This window comes from Pomacea canaliculata, linkage group LG1 (assembly GCF_003073045.1).
Source record: "Pomacea canaliculata isolate SZHN2017 linkage group LG1, ASM307304v1, whole genome shotgun sequence".
NCBI classification, from domain to species: Eukaryota; Metazoa; Mollusca; class Gastropoda; order Architaenioglossa; family Ampullariidae; genus Pomacea; species Pomacea canaliculata.
In genome coordinates, this window is record NC_037590.1 from 19,117,752 (window position 1) to 19,134,965 (window position 17,214).

The window sequence follows — 17,214 nt, forward strand, 5'->3', positions numbered from 1 at the left end:
TTCCATTTTGCCTCTTGAATATTTATGTACTTGAGCAAATAATTTCCTTACCTGCTGTCTTAAACAAATAAAAAATCAGCTCTTTGATGTCCGTGAGGCCGAGGACAAAAGTGTTATGCGAGCCACAACACGTGAACCTGAATTCCTCTTGCTTCTAAAAACAAGTCTTTGCGTCCTCAGTAATGAGATTTTCGTGGCACCGACAATCTCACAAAGGTCCTTTATCGTCATTTTGTCTCTTTTACTAAGATTTTATTCAAAGGTTCATTTACCATACTAAACAAGATGTACATAAGTTATGCAAATCTACTATTAACTACTTACAAAATTTGTTGTTTTTTTATCATCTTTAACGACAAAACATATAAAAATGACAATAATCAGATCAGCGCATTGGAGAGATATTTATTCAAAGACTTACATGCCAGATTGTTGATTGCAATGTTGATAAATGTAACAATAAAACATGACATTCATTTTAGATGGTTCTGATTGACATCTTAAACAAAATGTTACCACTTCTCTCCTTCGGCTGTTTTGTCTTTTCTTTTGGTTTTCTTTTAGTGCTGACATACTCAGGACATCTTAAAAACAATGTCCTTTATTTTTTGGTTCCTGAATTGCCAACCAGCTAAAAATAACTTTCTCTTCACATGAAACTTACTTGAATGTAATTGTTAAAACCGGATGAATGAAAAAAGGATTACAAGGCTTGGAATAAAAAAACCACCGTAAGAATAAGACCTTAAGTGACGACGGATACTACTTGCTTTATGGCACTGGTCCCTGTCGTAAGCCCTCGGTGAACTTTCGACTCATGGCGCCAAGGAACACTGTCCACGCCTCCCTCGTCGCTTGATCAAATTTTCCTCTGGCCGACAACGACAGGTCTAAGGCATAGATGATTGCATTGGACATGGTCTGGGAAAAAAGCCGAGGAAAAGTTTATCAGAATAACCCTGATTTATCTTAACTCTTTGTTTCTTAGATATTTGTTATGATGTAAGAAATACAAAAAGTTAAAATCGCACACACAAGCTTAATATATTTATATTTATGTCGTTTTTTAATAAGCAAAAGCAGTATATATAATATACATGGAGAAGACTTGAAGAGAGAGAGACGGATGGAGAGAGAAATAAGTCACGGATAAGGTAAAAGGGGAAAATAGTTGGAAAATAGAAATAGGGGAAGCAGTTTACGGAAAGAAAAATACAAATACATCATGCCAACACCACTAGGTTCTGCATTCTCGCTGTACTTACCATGATGTACATTTGTTTGACCCCGTAATTAGCGTGCCTGGAGCCGACACTTTGCATCATCTGACCCGCGGCATCGAGGTTGGGCAGGAGGTCCACGACTGACGTCATCGCGGCCTTGAACTTCTTCACGTGGGTCTGCATGGCGGTGTTCAGCAACAGGTTGTCTGCGTCCGACTTGGCAGACTCCACAAATGAAAAGAGAGAGGCTATAGGCGCTTCCTTCTGGAACAGACTGTAAACAACCAAAAAAACATTTTAAACAGTCATTAAAAAAAACTACCACGCAATGGTTGTGCAACTCGTCATCTGTAAACCTGTTTAAACAATATTTCCATGATCTTTTCATGCGATGACCAGCTCCTGTATAAAATTGGTGAATGTTAGAATTGGAGATGTATTTAATTTAAGCTTATTTGTGTAACTTGAAAACTTGTAAATAAACTTAGAGGTTTATATGTCAAAGCTTAATCTCATCATCGAAATGATCTGTTGTAATGTTGAACAGTGATCACTAAACATTTATGGAATTAAACTTAGGTGAAAGCAGCAGTTATGAAACAAAAGAAGTAGAAAGAAAGTGAAGACTTGCTTGTCGAATAAGATAAGTCAAATCCTGAAGAGCACCGGCGCCAGACACTATGTCGGTCCAAGAGGTTTTGACCAGCTCCATCTGCTGAGTGGTAGGAAGGACCGAGAGTTCAGCTTCCAGACCTTGTCTGAAATTCCTGCCAAGCATGTCCAGCACACTTCTCCAAGCGTTCTTTTCCGACTGGTTGAAGCCACTCGGTGAAAGCTTGGTTTCCACGGCGTAGAGAATGGCGTTCAGCATGGTCTTTGCAAGGAGCAACAACAGTTAATTGAAAACGACTGCATGGAGCGATTCGTGCGTGTTTTAATTTAGTTTTTGTGGATATGCTTTCATTGGAATAGCTTAATGCATGTTTGTATTTATACCATGTGTTTTAAATATGCACGAATGGAAGTCTAGTGGCGAGCATGTATTATGTATGATGATGTTGTACCCCTGTGAAAATGGACTAGAAGCCTGAATCATTAAAAATATGTATCGTATCGCATTCCATGTTTACCTTTTAATTTAGAATTATTTTATTTGAAACTATAATTGACTGTGCCATCGTCCTTCCACACAACCGTCCTTCTCACCTCCTCCCACTGGCGGGTGACGCCGTAGGTGGCGTGACGAGCGCCGTGGCTGCGGATGAGAGAGATGAGAGCCTGCGGCTGGTCCAGGAGCTGAAGCGTGGCGTTCACTTCGCTCATCATCATCGTCACCACCTTCTGAAGGTCCTTGTTTGCTACCAAGGAGTCCAAGTCCGTGCTGTTCACATATCGGAAAGCCTGCATCGCCGTTGGTACCATCTGGAACATCCTAGGAGGAAGTTCTAATTATTTAGCTTTAATGTCCAAGCAGTGACAAAACAAGAACAATCTAGCAACATAGAAGTCTTTTAAATTACAAAAAGGCCAAATTAAATGTTCTTTGTCACGACTGTCAAAACCACGCTCTTGGGACTTAAAAACATTCTCAGATCGTTCTACTTACTCTCAAAACCAAAAGTGCATCCCTGCTTTAAGCATGTCTCCAAAACCACGATAAACATTTTCACTTCACCTATCACAAACAGAAGTGTAGGGTAATCATACAGTAGGCCTTTGGTTATATTTGTTTGTAAGTGATTGTGTATAATGCTTTGATTTATGCAAGTAAACACACAAGGCTTAGCTACTAATAATTAAGAGATTATTTATCGAACCTTAGTTGGACACCCATGTGACTCAGCGTCAGTGATGGAAGACATGGACTGTTCTTTGACCCGAGTTGTCCTTCTGATATGCTTTCTTTTGGTTTGACTATAGTCACGTGCTACAAAAGTAAGCTGAGCTGTACCTTGACAACAGCTCCTGTTTTACCTCTGAAAAATCGCAGAAAACTCTGTCGTCAGGTTCGGGCTTTCTAGGAACCTCTGCCATGTGGATTGCACTAAGGCCACCTCCATGGGACCGGGCAGGCCAATGAGATCCCTGACACGACAGAGAACATGTACTTTTATAATGATTGTAGAGGACGTGCACAAAAGCACACATACTATAAAGGAGAATAAAATAAAATTATTTTATTGAACATTCACAGACCTAAGGTCAGAGTTCACGTACGTCACAGCACGTCACTGACTTCTGCACAGACCTGAGAGTCTGGACCTCGGCTTTGGCGTTGCTGTTCGTCTCCTCCATCTTCTTGGCATCGATTTTGGCGAAGACCAGCTGCCGCACCAGCTTGATGACGGCGTCTTTGATGGTCTGCAGTGGCAGCTGGTCCATCGTCTTGCGCACTGTTTCCAGAAGTCTGCCCAGCGCAGTCGTGAAGGAGGAATCAGCCGGCGGGGTCACGGTGGTCGTTTCTATGGAAACAAAAGAAGAGTCATAAGAAACTAATGAGTCATCTGTGCCAAGTAGATTGGATATCGATGTGATCGATGCCCACCCTCCGAAAAATCGCGGATGTGGATGGGGCAAGGCCTAGGTCAGTAATTTTTTCAAAAGAATTGTTTTTAAAACTAGACTTCAAAGACATCTACCTGGAGAAGGGAAAACCGTTAGCGGCAGTCTGCCAACGTAGGGTTGATCAAAGGAACCAATGTAGAGGATTCCATTCTCCTCTGCCACCTCGCTGACAGAATGGAAGACGGTGCCATTGGGATCCTGTAGACTTCGAATGATGTTTCCGTCAGCGTCCAGTTCTACGATGATACCGAACTTTGAGGCCTGTGCCATTATCTCTTCAGGGGTCATCTGAAAATAATTATAAATCATTCGATGGGGAGTTCAGGAATCCGTTGCAGAGTACTAATGTAGACGTAGAACATTTGAAATAAATACAGAAGTTGATCACATGAGGATGATAAGCTTGGCACATAAATAAGAAATTTTGGAGAGAGAGAAAGTAAACATGTCCCACAGTTTGCTATTCTCCTGCAATACATTTTCTCTCGTCCCGAGTTTGATGCTCAATTATACTAAGGTTAATTTTATAGATACGGCTATGAAACACAAAGTAAAATTTAGCTCTTGTTTCCTTTTACTACTGATTGTCTGATTTTCATGCGTAATATGAGAACTGAATCCAAAAATTAAAAAGTAGCCTTAAATACACAGCTCACATGCACATAGATTTGTCCGCCATGCAGTTTAATTAGCATGCAAAAAATTTCGACCTGTGGGCTTATATATATATAGACGGATGTCACTGTTTACTTTCGCTCCGATCCAATCACCAAATATTATTGAAATGACTTATTTTTACACTCGCTCTCCCTTGCCCCCACCCTGACGAAACAGCGAAGGCAAGAAAGAAACCAGATTTCCATTTCCATATCAATATTCTTGATTATCATATGACCATAGATGACGAGACTACTTTCTTTGTAATTATGTTTGTAAATGGCTCATCGATTATTAAAGGGAGAGAACTCGTTTGGCTTCCTACATTTTCATAGCTTTTCTTGTCTCTTCCTATCCGATAACAGTCTTTAGCAAACAAACAAAAGTAAAAAGCAATTATCCTTAAAACATTGTAATTGTTTCTCTCTCTCAGTTTATATTTTACCAATACTTCCACTTGCATGATCATGTGGTCACGTGATCCGGAAAAAAGACCAATCGCCAGAGAATAATATTTCTGAACTGTCTCATCAGGTCATGTCTCGGTGAAACAGGACTCTTAGTCAGTATATCTCATTAACTAGAGACCTAATATTTTCTTTAGAAATTACAATTAATTAGTTTGTTGATATTACCAGCATGCAACTAATTCACGATAAAATAAAATCATTAAAAATAGGTTTATTCATCAGGATATGAAAATGCTGAGTTACCTGCATGATAATAGCTCGCACATGCGGCTGGTCGCCGTAGGTGTCCAGTATAGACGGCATGTCGGCATGACGCCCGCGGGACAGCGCCACCCAGTACGTGCCGCGGGGAGACAACCGTATATTATCCACAAAACCAGGCAGATTTTGAGCGAAGACATCCAGACTTCCTCTCTTGTCCGGTGGAGCTGATTCCAGCCAAAGTCTGGAGTCAGCAGTGAGATAAATAATACAGGTGAAGTTTTGGCTTCTTGTGGTCAGTCGGGAGAAAACAAACACTTCAGGGGAACATTTCAAACTAATTTTCACCAGTGTCTTAATAGACGAATTTAAAACAGTAGACGTTGGTTAAAAATGATGTAGTCTCTGGCTACCCACAACATTCATGGTGATTTAGAAAAACCCAGAATATGAGGTCACGTGCCCTCCCTTTCTTAATCAAGTTCTTTCTATTTTTGTGCTGAATATGTTAGTGTTTAAGTGTGCGTGTGCGTGTGCGTGTGCGTGTGCGTGTGCGTGTGTGTGTGTGTGTGTGTGTGTGTGTGTGTGTGTGTGTGTGTGTGTGTGTGTGTGTGTGTGTGTGTTTTTCACCTGAGAATTCTACACCGAGAGCCTTCAGCAACGAGCACAAATGTCTCATCCGGCCCAGTTGTACCCCGTTGGGGAAACCGAGGTCGGACACCAGTTCCCTTAGTCCCGTTGAGTCCAACCTGAAGAGTCTGAGATAAAAAAAAAACAAAAACTTTTTTTTTTCTATTTACAGAATTATTATCTGTTTTATGTAGCGCAGTAAATTTACTGTCATCCCCTTTTTCAGATTTAAATATTTTTTACAAAGATTTCAACGTTCAATTTGGACATTATATTATATTTTTATTGTCATAATTTTTATTAACATAATTTTAAAAATCTTATAGACACAATTAAAAAGATATACATCCATAAAGCAACAAAAAAATAGTACTCTTTTAAATCTCACATCACTGTTATCATTATTAAAAATAAGACAAAGATTCTCTATGTTAGCTTTTCTATTTTGAGAAATGTATCTTACCGACCTGAATTTTTATTTAAAATTTCCTTTCGTATTTGGACTCACTAAAGGGACAAAAATCGTCTAGCTTTATTCTTTCGAACCTGCCAGTTGTCTCTCCTTCAATGATTATCTTGTGGTAGTCGCTGCGCCCGTATTTTGATGACGAGGATGTGAAGTAGAGGGCTCGGCCGTCTTTGGTGATGGCTGCATCGTTGATGAACTTGACTGGTTTATTGTTCACCAACCTGGTCTTGGAGTCAATGAGAAGCTGGTATCTTCCTGTGGCGATGACAACGACACGGTTACATCACACAGGGTCCCGCAAGTATGCTTGCATACCATGGATAGGTAGGATCACCACAAAAAAAATCTATCGTCTGACCTTAACAAAGATTCATAAAGGGTGTTTACGAAGACATTAGAGACAAGAAAAACCTTTGATTCCAATTAAAAGACCTTCCCATCGAGCATCTTACCAGTTCGAGGGTCAATCTCATAAATTCCGTTGTAAGCGTTGGCTACTATCAAGTTTCGTCTGTTGTTTACTCTCATGCCAAGAGGTCTGCCACATACGTCACCTTCCTGACCTGTAAATATTAAGTCGTAAACATGAATGTGTAAATAAAGCAATATCCCAGTTATCTGAATTTACAGATTAAAAAATGGTGGGGTGGGTCACAATCAAATGTTTGTACACCACAAAACATACAACAAAACATGCGAAAAACTGAGCTTAACACTATCTTACGCCTTCTTTTATCATCAGTGGTAGACTGGGTACCCTGGGTAGGCAGGAGATGGGGAGAAATAAGGCAGATGACAGAGCAGGCCTTGAACCGTCGGCCTTCTTCACTGAAGTGAAGCTTACTAACACAAGCCTTACATAGAAATCAATCTACTTTTCGGAAGAACACAACTGTCATTACAATGGCAGAGAATATAAAATCTCTGTTCAAAGGCACCTACACCAGAATACATCTCAGCATCCACAATCACCTCCACCATTACCTCTGCAGAATAATAATAATGAGAAGGCGAAGAAGAAAAGAAGACAGCGAATTAACTTTGCATGTCACAAATCCTACTTGACTATGCAAGAAAGTAATGGCTGGTCGTGTGTGACAACACCACGTGGAACGTGTGACGAACGACATGTCAGGGACACTGAGAGAATTTTATGTTCAGCCGCCGTGACAGAGGCTTGTAGCGACAGACAGCACGACACGTGAGCCAGCCATTGTTGAACCCTGTGTGTGAGTGAATGTGTTTGTCAGTGTGTTGTTTGGAAGGTGGTAGAGTGCGAGAAAGGTTGAGACAGTACAGAGGCGTCCTCCCCATCTTAATCACACCGACAAAGCAACTATGTACCTTGTAGTGATCTGGCCAATAAAAAATCTGTTATTTTAGACATCAACCACTATGTACGTATCATAATTTCTCTCTGTTTTATTGCCTTAATTAATGTTATGTTTTAGTTCTACTAATTAGTCCGAGTCTCTTGTACTTACCAACCTCCCCTCACCTTTGCTTCATATCGTATATTTTGTTGTCGTATTAACACCCAAGGGAAACGTTTCGCAATCTGTGCTAATTCATATGTTTATTATTTTCTTTTGATAAACTCAAAATAAAACTAGATATAAATTATAAATTTGTGAACATGGTTTGATCGACAAATTGAAGCTACAAAGCGGTTCGATAATAGATAGTGAGGGAATTCTAAAAATGAAAAGGATTTCAGAATAAATTGTCTTACCGCAGACATAAGAATTTCTAGGAAAAAGCGTGTTCACCACCCCTTTAGGTGTCACCTCCACCACCAGGCCATTGGACACCCCAGTGTAGATATAACCTGCAAAACCCATACTTATACACAACAGTTCAGCAAACAAGGAAACAAAGAAACCGCCAAATAAAAAAAAATAAAATAATAATAAAAGATATTTGAGGGAATGGCTTGACAGAGAAACAAACATAAAGACATTTAGACCACTGAACGCATATTTGCAGATTATTTTTGTACACAAACACACTTGTGGACGTAAACACATTTTCTATGCTTGTCCACCTTCTTCTAACTGACGGCCCGCCGTCTCTAACAAAGTCTAGAATGAGTTTTTTTTTCTCTCTCTCTCTCTTCCTCCTCCCCTCAAGAAGCAAGCTGTTAGATTAACTGGAGCCAGTCTTGTAGCTTTTTTTACAGCATTGTGTTGCACGTACCATCAACAACCACCAGTGATTCAGGACCCTTCACCTTGCCCACCGCGAACTTCTCGGCCTGAGCCAGGTACGTGTTTTCTGCCAGTGGTCCTGTCAGCGTGGGCGGACTCGGTAGTCTGTGTAACGAATGTATTTTGGTGACAACAGGGACAATTCTCCATTACTGGTTTTTGGATACAAATTTTATTGTCATAAAGGCGCAAGTAAACTACTGAATCTCTCTCTCCCTCGAACCTCCTCTGTAAGTTTCTTTTTTTTTTTTTTTCTTTCTCTCCCCACAAACACTGCTTCTCCTACATGTCATTCAGCAGACGTGTGTGGCATGTAAGCGAGTGGGGTTTTTTTTTTTAATTGATGTGAACAACCTGTTCAGGTATGTTTACACATTTAATAATAGGCGTAGGTGTGTGTGGAGAGAGAGTGATGGCTGTGTTTGTAATTTCCTGTACTTCTTAAAAGCAGCACATACTTCCGCTTGTTATAATTAATACACGTTGTCATCAACTAATTTCCTTTGTGTGTAGTCCTATGTTTTTCTATAAAAATATACGCAGATATAGCTGACGAAATTAGAAACCATACATTCTTGAGAACAGTAGTAAAGAACTGTGTGGCAAAGATTGCAACAAAGAAAATTAATATCAGAAAATAGATATTAAACAATCATCTCGAATTTTTTTAATGTCTTGTTCGATGAAAAAGACAGACAGACAGACAGACAAAGAGAGAAAAAATACAGGAAGTAAACAAGGAAAGAAAGAGAAGGGTCGCTGAGATATGAAAGAGGAGAACGGATAGAAAGAGAGAAAGAGAAAGAGGATAAAAAAGAAAAGCTTTTAGGTCATGACAAAGTCTATGACACTGTGCTCCCTTTCCATCACACCAGTTTATGCCAGTGGAACTCTCTCTGTCTAGAAAACTTGTTAACCCAAACGACCCATGAGTCAATATTTGAAATTTATCACATGGTCTGCAACCCCCCCCCCAAAAAAAAAAAAAAAAAACAACGGTTCTTTTACAAGAATTAAATCAGTAATTTTCACAAGTGTTTTGTGAAGAATTTTCTTTACAGCATGTGAACACGGCGTGTGTGATACAGGTGTAAAACAGGTGTTTACTCACGTAACATTCTGAACGTCACCGATGGGCACCTGCAGGTTCTGCAGCAGCGCCGCAACACCGGCAATGGCTTGCGCCATGGTGGCACCAGCAAAGGTGAGAGGTCAAGCCTCGCTGAAAAAGCAGAGCCTTCTACTCTCTTGCCCTCCGCCTTGTCGAGAGCTTCACGGCCTTGTGTGTCGTTCCGGGTTCAAACACATGGCCCCAGCTGAAAGACTGCCGTCGAGAAGAGTCTCAGTGTCGGGGGAAAAAAACGACAAACACGAGAGAGCGCGCCAAGGGGAGGTGACAGTGACGAATGCACCACCTTCAATTTTCGCGCAACACACTTTTGGTGAGAAGTGTCATGAGGTGAATCTGCAGGTACCTCGGAGGGAAGGCTCAAAGTAGGTGGTTACTAGCCTTGAGCAAGTAAAAGAACCTCCCTGAATTAAACTTCTGTCCGACTTAATTATTCAGGCGTGACAGCGAAAATTGTAATTTCCAGAAAAAAATTGTTTGAGCTAGGAGCGTGGCTTAACTTTCTTAAACTATCTAACATTTCAATAAAACACTCGATAGATTGAATTTCACTATAAATTATACTTGATTATTTGACTATTATAATTTTATTATATAATTAATATTATTCTTTCAATCACCATTAATCACCAAATACGATTTAACTAGAAAAGGGAGAGAATCTGCTTACACAATTTGATCGATGACTTTGGTTTGGTCGTCTGTTCCTTGGAAGAGGCCAAGCCTTAAAATTGGATTTTGAAAACTAGCAAATTGTTAGAATGTTCCAGTGTTTTGTTGACAAAGGCCAGACTAATGTTCCCGCATGTCACCAAGTTCTAATAATAATAATACGCCATGAGAATTGTTTTTTAAAAACAAAACCCTAATAAACTGATCACGTGCTAAACGTTAGAAAGTGCATATATATTTTTTTTTTAAATCCTGTTTACACAAAATATATGTTGAGACGGAATATGAATGAATGTCAACACATCTCGAGTACGACATGTGGGAGGCATCTGCAGTGATACAACTCCGGCATTAATTATTTATTATTGCTCTTACCCCTCATTCCCGCGCACCCACACACTTCCACCCGCATTGCCCCCGTCCAGTATGTGCGTCATCGTGTATATGTTTGTGCTTGTGTGGTATGGGGCCTGTATCATGTGTCATGTCATGATAGATGTGTTGTTTGGTGGTAGTATGTGGCGTGTGTCCTTTGTCATGATGTGTATGCGTCTTAGCTGCACGTGGAAACTGCACTCAATGTTCTACTTGTTGATGTCTATCGAATTTTGTTGTTTCTGGTGTCTGCTGAGATTCGTTATTATGTGATTATGTGATTTTTTTTTTTTATTTAATTTTTTTTTTGGTAGTGGTAGTAGTACCGCCTGCCACTGTTCCAGACCTTTGTCCGGTCCCGTTGTTCTCTTCATTATCAATAAACGGTCTTAAACGCCTTATCAGTGCCATCTGGAAGTGATTTGCTTTTCGTTTTTTACTTTCTTTTTGTTTGTTGGTTTTACTGGTTATCTCCACTTTCCGGAAGCTGTTCGCTATTTCTGCAGTACGAATGCTTTACCCCCTGATTAAGATTCTGATTCAACGGCGTAATGTGACTCTCCGATCTCTTGTTAGCCTCCTGCTCCATTTTGTTTATTGCCATCATTTTGATGCCATCTCCGTGAAAGTCATCTGCGTGTGCTCTAAAAAATGGACAACATTGTGTGTGTAGTTTTTTTTTAAGCGTTTAAAGATGGGAAATGAGGTACATGTCTATGCATCATCATTATAGCCAGTTTCGTCGTTGTTGTTGCTGTTGTTGTGTTTCCGTGTATATCTGCACGTGTAGGCTACAGGCAGAAGGTGATGATTATAAACGTTACTTCAAGGTTTGTGTACATATCTTTTACGTAAAAAATGATTAATTTTTGTTTGTGCGCTGTTAAAAAATAGCATCTGACATTCCAGTCTCTAACGTCCATTTACCTTTTTCCTGTTTTTGGCTTGAGTAATATTTTGTCATGTGCTGGATTCCGCTGTAAAATTGCGCCCTGTCTTAACTCCCCATGGCAAATGCATGGAATGTACGAAAATGTGTCAACAAGTCATACATTTTGCTTTTTTTTTTTTTTTTTTGGACCTTCTTGTGTTGCTGATTCTTTGCGACATGCCTGACAAAACAATTGTAGTCCCGCGAACTTTGAACTCATGTCCTTCGACCCTCTTAACGGGACAGACTCGATTCACTTGGGTGAAGGGTTAATGACCAGGACGCCGATGCAGCAAATGATTCATGAGGTTTTGACTGTTCATCAGTTGAGTGCAAGTCTTGCGTCACGTGTCAGTCAACTCGCCCCACGCCGTAACGTCTGGAGGACTGCTGTTAATGTCGTCGAAGATGCCGAGCGATGAAAACAGTAATGCATGGTGTGTCTTACTTTATTTCCAGCCGGCTGTTGTTAATGTCATTTTTTCAAAACTGATCTCCGCCTTTGAAGCCAGAAGTCATAAGCCTGCAGATATGAAGACTAGGAGAGATGAACATTAATTCTTCTCCTTCTCCTACCCACGCTGCTAACTCTAGTGGTTCTCAGGTTTCATACATAACAAATCACGTATGTCAATGTTGTTCTAAAAGTACAATAATAATCTTTATTCGTGTATTATTGCAAAATGACACGCACAGTACCTTTTTTCTTTACAACCAGTCTGACCAAAGTGCAGAATATATCTGACATGAATGGAAGTTTGACCCTTTTTAATTAATAAAGAGGAATTTATAAGACCTAGCGTGTATTTGTGTTAATGAGGTGAATGAGTGCATTTTTGTCATATACAGTCTTTACCTCTGAAGCTTACTGTCATATCTAGTCTACAGTTTACTCCCCATCTTGCCTGAAGATTTGGAAGCTGGAGGAGGGGAGCTAATTATAAGGGCTTAGCACTGACATTTGTTTTGGGGGCAGTGCACGGTTGAATGATCTGTGACTTGTTTAAATTTTGACACATAGATCCGTTTGTGACCTACATCATGAGAAGCCATTCATTTTGCAGTTATTAAAAGACGCTATAAATAAAATTGACAACCGAAGGAAAAAATCCCTAGATGTTCATCAGATAACGCCTCCTCGATGACACGGGAAATTAGTAGTTATAGCCCTCCCTGTCTTCAGTGTTTACATTCTGACGAATACAGAGCTTTCTTGGGGTCACCTGTTCTTCAGAAAGGCGCCGTAAGAAGTAGTTTTGATAAATTTTTTTGTCTACCTGCGCGAGAACATGCTGTCACACGCCGCTGTATAAAATATTCATAAGAAGCTTACAGTACTTTCATCATTCCTTTCACACTAGAAATCTGCTCGTTGTTACTCTCTTTGAGAGTTTATACATTAGTATTCGAATTATACACGAGGTACACAGGTTGACGATGACAATAAGGAAGACGACGACTCTGCTGCTGCTGCTGCTGCTGCTGCTGCTGCTGATGATGATGATGATTAAAGAAACGTTATCGATTGAATGACTTCAGACGGTCTATTTTTTTTAAGCTTCGCATGATGTACTTTTGTCGTTTGAGGAGTCGCTACGTGTCAAGATACATAACTCTGATTTTCACTGATTTCAAGCACTTAGGTGTTCCTTCCCTTGAAAAACTTTTCTCAGTGCGTTTACCAAATAAAGTGGTTCGGGTAGAAAAATCAAATGTTCTGTCGTTAGGGAGAAAAGAGTTAAAAACTCTACTCATCAGAGCAAGCTCTTTTTGAGGGTGGTGTTATAATAATTTCATTTCAATAGCACATTCTCATGCTGGCAGCAAGCTTAATGTGCTCTGAACTAACTCTCGTCTATCAGTCTGTCGATTTTGTAGCGGTTTCCCATGAGATAGACGCTTGCGTGTCGGACAGAAATTAAACAAGTAAAACCCACAGAGTTGCAAGGAGTAACACCTCGCGTTCTTCACAGTCTTGGAAGGCGAAGAAAGATTTGTCTGAATATTTCCTTCGTTAGTTTTAGGGCAACAGTTGAAAGTAGAGGAAGCGAAACACATCAGACGATTTAGTTGAGACACAAAAGTCTATTTTGCAGAACATGCAGCACACACACACCACAAGAAAACAAGCACACATTCACACAAGTACGCACGCGCCACTTACTTTCACGTTCAACAAGTGTTGTAAGTGCCGGGCACAAGCAAGTATACAGTCGGCAGGCCAGACTCAACTATCCGACATCTTCACCGCAGTCGGTAGATTATAAAATCAGAACAGCACCTGCTTGGAGTCCACTTCGTCAAGTTGTCATCTGTGACACTTTTTTTTAAAGATAACAAAGCAGTGGAAGTGACACTTGCAAAGTAATGTTGGCGGTCTCTTTTTTTCTTAAAATAGTTTCGTATATTTTTCTTACATGATAGGGAAAGGGTCCCATGGCCCAGTTCCCGTAGGACAGCAAAATGGAAGTGATTCACCGTATCTAGGTTCCCGCTTGTGAGAGACCAACCCAGACATCGTTTGTCTTTTTCTTGTATCTCATTCTGTATTACATACTCATCTGCTCGATAAGCAGGGGGAAGCTACTTAGTCAAAGGACCGGGTGACCGGACGAAGTACCTCTCTAAAACTACGAACTAGTCTCAATTGTAAAGAAACAAATAAATTAATAAAGAAAGCCTCATGAATAAACAAGTAAATAAATGTACTAATTTTAATCAAGAGGATTCCCTTCTTCTCGTTATCATGGTGAGATTCTTGGTCTGTTACAAAAAGATTTCATCCAGTTTCTAGGAAACTAAATCACAGTTTTGTTGCAGACGCTTGAGGCAGCTCCTTGCCAAAAGCATCATTCAACGGAATTAAGGATTCCAAGTCGGTGGCCAGACCAAGAAAAGCGCCGGCATCGATCGAGAGTGGAAGCTATTCACCGCCTGGAGGTCAGTTCTCAGAGCAGGTCAAGCCTCTGCAAGCAGCCTGTCAGATGCGGTGCGTTTGTCAACAAGCGAATGGGACAGGATGCTTGTATTAAGTGCGGACATGCGCCGAAGCCCAAAAGGTTTATCGGGTATTCTCCGGGATACGGGTTCCTGCGCCTGCCTCTCGTTTCGCCCTAGCTTAACTCTGGAATAGATCATAAAGCTAGCCTCAATATCTGACCAGAGAAGCATGACCACGAAGATGTAAGTACCTCCCGCCTACCCCTTCTAATACTCCCGCGGAGGAGGTATAAATGAACATTTGGCCACGAAAGATGGGCCTGACCCCAGAGGTCAATAGACAGGCTATTTCTAGCATCAGACGCCGCAGGCTGTGAGTGAGTTTCAGAAATTCGTAGGTGTGATATGTAAGTAATCGTATCACGTGACTGTCAGGGTTACTAAAACTGCGCCATCCATTCTCTTCTTGTCTTTTTTATAGCCTCTCATATTAGTACTAACTTACCCAACTCATTTCCCATCCTATTGTATTACTGGGACTTTATATTAGAACTAAAAAGACTTCTTCTTCTCCTCTTCCTCCTCCTTCTGTTCATCTCCCTCTCTTTATCCCTTTCTCTATGATGTTACGGACTGGTTTAAAAAGTGCCATGGGATTGTGACACGTAAGGATCCTTGAGGTGTTCACCCTTTCAAAAGCATCCCCAAATGAAAATTCAAGTAAATTTACGAAGAAAATTATAGTCTTACCTAGAGTTCCGATCCACCCACCCACAGACACGACTAAAAAGCGAAATGATGAGTTCGACAAGAAGAACTCAACTTATATCCATCTATTTTTAGACTAAAGGATTCTGATGCTGACAGGTGGCGACAACTGACTGTAAAGAAATGTAACTCGTAGAAAGACATGAAGAATATATGCCTCAATGAAAAGGTAATTAATAGATTTTCAATCGGTTTTTAATTAAAAATTTTAAAACAAAATTCGGGGCCAGCACCAGCAGCCGTGACAGTCATTAAAGCAAGAACAGATGCCGACATTGGTTACCCCTCAGCTCACCGAGACCCACGCAGGCTAATAACACAGGCGGGCTGTCATTTATCTCCCCCTCAATGATTGGAGGTTGCACACGGCACTAAATCACTGCTGTCTCGCGGGCTGACGTCATACGTGAAAAGCTTCACGTCAGCACAGTGGAGAGATGATGCGTACTTCTTGAGGGGAGCAGCTAGTCAGCGCTTTTCATCGCTGATTTTGTTTCTGAAACCTCTTTTGAAAATGAACATAGCCCTTGTGTGAGTGTGTCATTCTGTGTGTTTGAGAGGACAACCCATTGATGTAGGATTTTTAATAAGGGAGACACTCTTTCCCCCCTTCTGTCTTTCTCTGGGCGGTTCAGTCGTGCAACGATTAACGGATCGTCAACGTTGTGGTAACGTCAACAAGTATAAAAGGTAGTTGACTTTTGTTTCTTATAAGACTGCCTTTCCCCGGCATAGAGTGCAGATACAGACAGCTACACATGTAGGGGCGGTATCAAACAAACCTGATAAATCGGTTCGTTTTCTCTCCCTCTCTCTCTCACACACACACACACACACACACAAGCACACTAACAAAGTAAAATAAATGAAGATGTCCATCAAGAGAAAACGTTGGACAATTAAATTTATATTTACCATTAAAAAATTCTTCGATTTTAGTCTATAGAAGCATTATAAGTTAAATCCTTTCGTTCACATTTCAGCCCCATAAAAACCATCCCCATAACTTTCTGCACGCGCAAAAAAGAAAAAGATGAAAACATATCTTCATTACCATCCTCCGAGGATGTGTGATTGAACGCTCTCCCATGTCTCTTATAACCTTCAAATGGAGTGTGGCCGCCCTACCCACCAGGCTCCCGACGGGCTAAGAAAAGTCTTGTACCTAGCACATCCTCCCCCTTTTTGAGGATTGTCCGATCAATCACGTGCGAAGTCGCAAACCAGTGCCGACCGCCTGATTGGATTACAGTCATCAAGTTTGACGATGCACAGGATGCGGGTGCACAACACATGCAAATTGTTGCTATTCTACTTGAGGGGAGGAGGGTGCAGGCCGCTAGAGAACCACTGACAAACACTTTGTGTTAGAGAGCAAGGAACCAGCTCCTTATAATCTACCGCCATACCGCTCACATCAAGAGTTGTCGTCCCCGTGTAAAGGGAGTTCTATATAAGGGCAAAGGGACCATGAAAGACGATTTATTAAAGGCTAGTGACGAACATTTGTCAATGAGAAATATTTTGTGCAGGCTTCAGACTAAGGTTGGAGGTAAACAGCTCTGTAATTAGGAATACTTAAGACTTTTTTAAAAGTTGGAGCATGAGCTACATCTGACTCACTCAAATGACTTATTATGACTGTTTTAAATAAATAAACTTTTAAAAAGGATTGAAAGTGAGCGTTACGAGTCACATACTCATTTGTACGAGTACTCTGGAGCAAAGATTAACGCATAAGTTTATTCTCTTTTCCCTCTCTCCATTCTTTCTCTCTCTCTTTATACATGTATACATGTAAAACAAATATCAAGATTCTTTTCTATAATTGGTTGCTGTTTAAAACAGTTTTATAGAAGGATAAATAAAATATATTTTTTTAATAAATCCTATCTATAATGTGTGATACTCATAATCTTAAAATTGTGCCAGCCGAATCTGTAATTAAGCTAGACTTCCCCTGGAACATTATCTCCC

General features: G+C 40.5%; 2 protein-coding genes across 2 annotated transcripts; both read right to left on the reverse strand.

Moving 5' to 3' along the window:
* Positions 1 to 388: 388 nt before the first annotated feature.
* Positions 389 to 5,353, reverse strand: LOC112573114. The gene is made up of 8 exons (XM_025253163.1): positions 5,159 to 5,353; positions 3,863 to 4,076; positions 3,472 to 3,685; positions 3,198 to 3,308; positions 2,430 to 2,655; positions 1,855 to 2,097; positions 1,266 to 1,497; positions 389 to 921 (listed from the first exon to the last, which is right to left on the reverse strand). Exons 1-7 carry the CDS (start codon positions 5,216 to 5,218, stop codon positions 1,294 to 1,296), a joined length of 1,272 nt encoding a protein of 423 aa, XP_025108948.1. The 5' UTR covers positions 5,219 to 5,353; the 3' UTR covers positions 389 to 921; positions 1,266 to 1,293.
* A 131-nt stretch (positions 5,354 to 5,484) lies between these two features.
* LOC112575248 (adipocyte plasma membrane-associated protein-like) lies at positions 5,485 to 9,610 on the reverse strand. The gene is made up of 7 exons (XM_025257001.1): positions 9,534 to 9,610; positions 8,412 to 8,527; positions 7,948 to 8,043; positions 6,668 to 6,778; positions 6,293 to 6,470; positions 5,747 to 5,874; positions 5,485 to 5,525 (listed from the first exon to the last, which is right to left on the reverse strand). The coding sequence occupies exons 1-7, from the start codon at positions 9,608 to 9,610 to the stop codon at positions 5,485 to 5,487; spliced, it is 747 nt and encodes a 248-aa protein (XP_025112786.1).
* Between the last annotated feature and the right edge of the window lie 7,604 nt (positions 9,611 to 17,214).